The 8,153-nt window shown below is 40.1% G+C and overlaps 1 protein-coding gene and 1 long non-coding RNA gene across 7 annotated transcripts in view; one reads left to right on the top strand and one right to left on the bottom strand.

Moving 5' to 3' along the window:
- Positions 1-8,153, top strand: part of LOC146010124 (uncharacterized) — a 76,942-nt gene that overhangs the window by 45,848 nt on the left and 22,941 nt on the right. The window lies entirely within an intron of this gene.
- Positions 4,720-8,153, bottom strand: part of LOC146010075 (uncharacterized) — a 51,732-nt gene continuing 48,298 nt past the window's right edge. For all 6 annotated transcript variants that reach the window (XM_083150957.1, XM_083150956.1, XM_083150958.1 and 3 more), the window contains 2 exons: positions 5,552-5,600; positions 4,720-4,927 (listed from right to left, as the gene is read on the bottom strand). In XM_083150957.1, the coding sequence (XP_083007083.1) occupies positions 4,911-4,927; positions 5,552-5,600 (66 nt within the window). In that variant the 3' untranslated portion in view covers positions 4,720-4,910. The remainder of the gene's footprint in view (positions 4,928-5,551; positions 5,601-8,153) is intronic.

Raw genomic sequence — 8,153 nt, 5'->3', positions numbered from 1 at the left:
TAATAATAATAATAAATACAAAAATAGTATAATAATAATAATCATAATAATATTATAATTGTATAATAATAATAATAATAATAATAATTGTATAATATTAATAATAATTATAATAATATAGTATAATAATAATATAGTATAATAATAATAATAATAATATAATTGTATAATAGTAATAAATAATAATAATAATAATAATAATAATAATAATAATAATAATATAATTGTATAATAGTAATAATAATTATAATAATATAGTATAATAATAATAATAATATAATTGTATAATAGTAATAAATTATAATAATAATAATAATATAATTGTATAATAGTAATAATAATATAGTATAATATAGTATAATTATAATAATAATAATAATAATAATAATAATAATAATAATAATAATATAGTATAATAATAATAATATAGTATAATAATAATATAATTGTATAATAGTAATAATAATATAATAAAAAAATAGTATAATAATATAATTGTATAATAATAATCATAATAACAGCATGTTGCTATAGCAATTCAGAGCGCTCACCTACCACCCGAGCTAGCAAAATTCGCAGTGTTCCATGTGGCTAAAATGCCACCTGCTGCTTGCACAGCCGCCAGCCCCACCCCCTCGCAGAGTCTCCCGTACGGCTACGAATGGATGTTTTGCTGGTGTCTTAGCTTTGTGTGCTCCTTCTACGGGAAGAGGGCGGGCAGCTGCCCACCCCCGGCATAAATGCGCAGAAGAAAAACATTGCTCCCCTGTGCGAACGCGTGGCGGGAGTGTATGAACCAGAATAAGGCCCAAAGTTTCCAGCCACGAACCTGTCTGGGGGGCCTGAAAGAAGCAGCCTCACCTTTACACCTTTTTGTCTCCTAAACTCCTATCCATGGACTTAATAATCTAGAAAACTAAACCATGGATTTAATTTCTCTTTCTGGGGTGTAATATAAACAAAAGCCAGTTATTTTATCACCACAGTAATATATAAATATTAATTAGTATAATTGCCCTGAATATAGTTCTCATCTGCTGTGCTCTGCTGCCATCTAGTGACGAATATGGATACGGCAATCTCATTTTCTTTTATCCCATGGATTTCCCAAAATTGACCCTGGCCGCTTCAAGACCCTGGGGGGAAATTTACAGCTAAAAAAAAAACCAATCGTATTTGGATTGTAAAATACCATTTTCTAGGTTATTTGTATTTTCAGGATTTACTATTCTGAAAATACGATCATTTGTATTCGTATTCATGGCACATTCGTATTTGTAAATACAAATACGAATGGTTATGCCATCGATAGAACATATGGAATAGGAATCACCATTCAAAAGAATGGTGATTCCTAGTTTACTCACCAGATCCTCCGGCGTAGATCAAGCCCTATTAGTTCCAAAGTAGAATCCAGGGGACTTGGCAAAAAAAAATCACGTTAAACCTCAGTTTGGTTTGGTGTCGGCTTTAGTGTGTTTTTTTTCTAAATCCTATGCCGGAAGATTATGGTTTCCTTCCACAGGTACCCAAAGGATTTCTTCAGGACATGCTGACCTACATACGGGCTCAACATAGGTAAGTATATGTATGTGTGGGCTCTGTATGGAATAAAGTTTTATTTTTCTGGTGTGTCAGTGTTTATTTTACTATTTCTATTGCTGTGGAACTACAAGTTCCAGCGGGCCCTTTAACGCCCCGCATGCTGGGACTTGTAGTTCTCTGAGTCCCTGCATGCGGAGGAGGCTTGCTTGGACTCATAGTTCCACAGCAATAAAATAGTTTTATTCTATTTTTTACACATTTATCAGCCCGATGCCCACCGCACAGAGGCATCGGGGACAGCCCCAGGCTTCAGCCTGGGTAGGTAAATTCTGGAGGAGGGGGGGGGGGGCCTTCATTGGGGGGGGTCCCCACTCCCCCAGGACCCCTGCCCAGGCTGACCGGTCAGGGGGTGAATGCTTTGGCCGGGGGGACTTGTATAAAAAGTCTCCCGCCGGCTGTGGCATTACCCTGCTGGCTGGTTGGGCCTGGTGCTGGTTCTAAAAATACAGGGGACCCCTAGTCATTTTGTCCCTCATATTTTGAGAATCAGGGCCGGCCCTTGGACCTAGTGCTAGTTTTAATAAATAAGGGGAACCCTAGATGTTTTTTTCACCCCTGATTTTTTTAATTTTTTTTTTTTAATTTAGATTTTTATTGATAGCCTGATTTTTTTTAAACCAGGACCGGCTCTGTGAGCCTGGGGCTGGTTATGGCCGTGGGGGGGACCCCACACCGTTTTTCGAAATATTTTTTTTGCTTTACCACTGCTGATACCAATTTGTATTTAAAAACAAATCCATACGCTATCGGATAATACGAATCAGTCAAATATGACTGATTGGTAAAGTTTCCTCCGGAATACAAACTCATAATTGCAATACGACAGCGATGCCAGTCGTATGCACTCATTTAAAAATACAAATACAAATTTTTGTATTCGTATTCTTAGTAAATTTCCGCCCCTGCATTACTGAAATGCAGACCTCAGGCCAAAGAGCTTTTGTGAGATTTTGGTGATTTAGCAGCAAGATTTAGCATGATATATATATATATATATATATATATATATATATATATATATAGCGAAGTGGTATGACCTCTGCGCCTTCAGTGTTTTTACACAATTCGTGATACAGTAATCCTTCTCAAACATTGATATATGCGTACCAGCAAGTAGGTGGGTGCTCGCATGTAGCAATGTCTTTCAATCAGACGATGTCACTCCTTCACCTTTTCTCCTGTCGGCACGTCTCAGTGGACCATTCCGGACATGGGAAAAGTGGCAGGAAGGATTTATTAATATAAGTGCTTATTTAGTGACTTTGAAAAAGGTTTTTCTCATGAGTGCTTTGTGCATGAGAAAAATAGTTAGGTGAACTACGCCACCTTGTGGTGTATACAAAAAATACACGAGTGAATCACCTTGTGAGAAAAATAGATTAACTTTCTTAAAAGTCAGACTCACACTCGAAGTATCTCGGTCCTGGTATTGTTTCCAGCGAGTGTTCTCCAAGAGCCTTAAAACCAAAAAAGTCTCCCAGAGAGGGAAGAACTCATAGCGTGATATTGCTTTTGTAAAAAGTACATTTATTCAAAAAACAACATATAGCGGTTTAAAAATACATAAAAACAGTAACAAGTGAACCCGTACATAGGTAAAAGAATTTGTAGCTTATCTGGTATTGATGCCAGTAGGGGATGGAGAGGTAGCCCGCCTTGTCAGTGATCACTCTGTGTTGTCTGATAGGCTGGACTCACTCATTAAAAAATACCTTGGCAGAGGTTATGACCCAGCCCTTCTTCTTGCCCAAAAAAACAAAGTTATGTCCATGCCACGCTCAAAATTACTCGAGCCTAAAACACGTCCGCTCACTGATGTGATACCGTGGACTACCACCTTTTCCACTGCCAGTCCTGTCTTAAGTTATGCAACAAAATCTTTATGGCCCATTGTGAAATCCGATATAGATCTGCCAGGATTCCGTACATCCCGCCCTATGGCAGCTTTTAAACGGGGCCCCAACTTACGTGACAGGCTGGTTAAAACGGAAATTACCGGCATGGGCATCCCCCGGGCACCCAATACCACCTTTAAAGCAGCAGGATGTTATAGCTGCTTGAACTGCGTTACATGTAGATTTATGATATCCTGTAAGGATTTTAAACATCCGCATACAGATAAAGTTTTTTCTATACGTCATGTGGTCTCATGTCGCACACCTTTTGTTGTATACATGATTGTGTGTCCCTGTGGGCTTTATTATGTTGGCCAAACCACCTGCCAGTTCAGGGTCAGAATGGGTCAGCACAGATCTGCTATAGATCTGTCACTCAAGGGCAGAGCCATTGATCAACCAGTGGCTCGCCACTTTAAAAATCTTCAGCATCCACTGGCCTCTTTAAAATATTTCATTATAGATCATATTCCGGAGTCATTGAGGAGAGGCGATCGTGCCAGACAGCTCCTTAGACTGGAATCCAAATGGATTTTGAAACCTAATGTAACACATCCATTTGGTCTTAATGACAAAATTAATTGGAATGCCATCATGTGATTCATGCTATTTTTTGTCATATTGTTTTTCAATATATGTTGTCTTTTTTTATACATGCTTTATATTTTTTTGACAGTGCTTTCTTTACTTTTTATTTTCACAACACTTATGGTGTCTTTGTTTGTTACAGGTCTGGTTCCCCAAACATCGCTGCAACTGTGCATACAGCGCCTGGCCACAGCGCAGCGAGGATTGTATTCATGGTTGCCTAGCAACCTGTCCTCCCCGCACCTGGTTTCCGGCTTCTTGCTATGTGTGCGCTCCACTGTCTAATGTGCAGCGCGCACTTCCTCATTTGAGGTGAGACGCAAGCTCTGCTGTTGCTTAGCAATGAAGAGTCCGGATACTACAGGACGTATTTCCTGTCTCAGCGCTTTGCGCCGGCGGCAGCGTGTATGGGTGAGTCAGACCTGCCTTGGGGTATATCAGGGGTAAGTTCACTGTTTGTTATTTGCTGTATGTACCTGACGAAGGGGGTCACACCCCGAAAGCTTGTTGCTTTAATACAGATTTATACTGTTTGAAACTGCCTCCTGAGTGCTGCTTCCCTTTTGGATTTGTATATATATATATATATATATACCAGGTAAAAAAATAAAATAAAACAGTTTGTCTAAAGTCAGTTTATTTTATGTTTTATACAATCAATTTTATTACAACAAATAACGAGCGTAGTGGGCCCAGCAAGACATCTCCATACCGGACGCCAATTACTCTGTCCAGGCCCAGCATGTGATCATTGGGGAGGTGGCGCACGGTTCTCTTCAGAGATTTGCCCACGACTGGGGTCACTGCTATCACTGTGGCACATTATTCAACAACATCAACTGTGGGAGGAAAAATAAAGACATCATTACACTGACAGGTGCATGCAGCATATTGTGTTATACATCAATCATGTAGACCTGGGGTGACCAATCCGGTCCTCGAGATCTACCAGCAGTCCCTGGTTTCCAGGCCACATGTGGATCTGAAGAATGTGTCTGGAGAACGTGAGCTGGTAATAGATCTTGAAGACCAGTTGGCCAGCCTTGATGTATAGCAATATGGAGGGTTTATGGGAAGAAGATACAAGGGCTCATTAGCATACACCGTGCAATCCACCAATAGTGTTACTTGTAGAGATGGCCATCGGTGAGGTTACCGTGGATGGTTATCATCGATGGCAACATGGCAGACGACCATCAACGGTTGGCTATATGTAATGGATTACTATCGATGGTCAAATATGCTCTTTCATTGACTGGGCCATGGGCCAATCAGAACCTGGGGGTGTGGCGTTGGATGAGTCTCATCTTTCCTGAACCGCCGCCACTACATCGGCCCTATAATGTGACATCATAACCTGATGAGGTCACTGAAGACTCTAATTGTCATTTCTGGCTCTTGTCAGGACCACATTATCCTATAATGGATGTGTTATTATTGCTATTGATTAATACAGTTCTTACGTAAACAGTTGGTCATCTTTGTCCAGTAATCTTTTATTCCTTCCTTCATCTAGAAATAGAAACAGAAACTTTCAATATCTGATAATGTACACGTTCTGGGCATCAATGTTAGTTGCTATGGAAATGGTCTGAAGCATTATGGGAGGTGATTACTGGGATGGGGCTACTTTTAGCAAGTAGCATAAATGTACAATAACCCATTGCAATCTGGCATCTGATAACATGGCCTAACAATTACCAGTATTACACTGTACATTGCCATGCGTGTGTCGGTTCGTTAGTCATTGGTCGGCCATTTTGTTTTGGAGAGCACCATTTATACCAAATGTCTATATGTTAGTCTATGTTGTATAATAAAAGGTCATGGGAAGATGTAAGGGTGGGATGTGCTTGAAACAAATCGTAATTCAACGGAGAGTGGGGATGGTTAGCAACCATTGATGGTCCAATGGCGATTGTATTTACACCGTTGATGGAATGCATCCTATAGTAATGCAATGGTGGCTGATCGCCTATGATGAGCACCGGTCCGCTCTACGTATGCAAAGATGCCGTATGCACAACTATCGATGGTTTGTTATGGAGGGTGGTAAACCATTGCTCATCAACCAATCATATCATGGCACTAAAGCAGCATAGAAACATTTGTTATTTGGACCACAGCGCATTTCACTCTTAGAAGGTCAGGAACCACCACCCATCACAGCCACAATATACGCGTTAAGCAAACATAATTGTGTCAGTAGATGCCATGAAACATAGCCTTCCTGGAGGTAATGGCAATCCGGCCCTCAGTGGTTGCTGTGTGCATTGGGTGGGGTGGTTCTGGGCTTCCTACAAGTGGAATGCGCTGTGCAGTAGCTTGTAGGAAGCTGATATGTGTTCCATCACCCTGGCCAATATAGCTTCGGTGTCCAGCTGTTATTACTGATGGTGTCTCCAGTTGGCCAGTTCCTCCCCAAAAACATGCCCCATCATACAGCAATTGTCAATGCGTATAACTTTTTTCCTTAAGACCAGCGCTGGTTAGAGTTACAGTTCCGGCACCGCCAGAGTGTGCCCATCTGTAACTATACAGTAGAGTCCTCTAGAAGCTCTCTGGATGGGCGTTCCCTGCAGAGAACATTACCAGCACCCACCGAGGTCTGGTCACCCAGTAACTGGTCACGAGGTTCCCAGTCAGCTACGCAAGAGCTGCATGTGTTATTGAGAGGGGGCCGTCCTTACATTGCACATTAATGCACAATTAACCCCTTCCTGACGGAGCCTGTTTTTGCCTTCATGACAGAGCCCTTTTTTCAAATCTGACATGTCTCACTTAAGTGGGGATAACTTTTTTTTGCTTTTACTTATCCCAGTGATTTTGAGATTGTTTTTTCGTGACACATTGTACTTCAAATTAGTGGTAAATTTGGGTCGATACAGTCTGTGTTTTTTTGTGAAAAATACCAAAATGTCGTGAAAAAATGGAAAATTTTGCAATTTGCAAAATGTTAAATTTTCTGCTTGTGAGACAAATAATCATACCACTCAAAATAGTTAATAACTAACATAGACCATATGTCTACTTTATGTTTCCATCATTATTTCAACTTCCTTTTAATTTTTTTGGACACTAGGAGGCTTACAATATGAATAGCAAATTCTCAAATTTTCAAGAAAATTTCAAACACTGATTTTTTTAGGGACCAGTTCAGTTCTGATGTGACTTTGAGGGACTTGTATGTGAGACACCCCCATAAATGATACCATTTCAAAAACTGCACCCCTCACAGTATTCAAAACAGCATTTTGGAAGTTTGTTAACCCTTTAGGTGTTTCACAGGAATTAAAACAAAGTGTAGGTGAAATTTCAAAATTTCATTTTTTTTGCAGATTTGCAATTTTAATACATTTTTCTAAGGAACACAGTACATTTTACTAGAGAAATGTGACTAAAAATTGATTCCCCCAATTCTTTTGTTTTCATAAATATCCTATATGTGGCCCTAGTGTGCACGTTGACCAAACCACAGGCTTCATAATAGAAGGAGCACCTACTTGATTTTGGAGCCTCCTTTTTATGAGATTATTTTTTAGGCACCATGTAGGTTTCTAGGCACCATAAGATGCTAAAATTTAGGAACCCCCCCACAAGTGACCCCATTTTGCTAACTACACCCCTCAGGGAATTCATCTAGGGGTATAGTGTACATTTCAAACCCCCAGGGGTTTCACCAATTTTGATACAACTGGGCAGTGAAAATGAAAAATTACATTTTTTTACACAAAAATGCAGTTCTGGCTCAAAATTTTTCATTTTCAGAAGGTATGAAGGAGAAAAAGCACCCCAAAATCTGTGCCCCAATTTCTCCCGAGTACGGCAATGCCTCACATGTGACCAAAAAATACCATTTGGGCGCATGGCAGGACTCAGAAGGGAAGGAGTGATTTTTGGATTTTGCAGCTCAGATTCTGGTGGAATTTTGGTGGGTGCTATGTCGCATTAGCAAGACCCCCCAAGCACCAATACAGTGGAACCCCCCCACAAGTGACCCCATTTTGCAAACTACACCCCTCAGGGAATTCATCTAGGGGTATAGTGTACATTTCAAACCCCCAG

The sequence above is a fragment of the Crinia signifera genome, chromosome 6, assembly GCF_055691185.1.
Source record: "Crinia signifera chromosome 6, ASM5569118v1, whole genome shotgun sequence".
NCBI lineage: Eukaryota > Metazoa > Chordata > Amphibia > Anura > Myobatrachidae > Crinia > Crinia signifera.
This window is presented reverse-complemented; position numbering and strand designations above follow the sequence as displayed.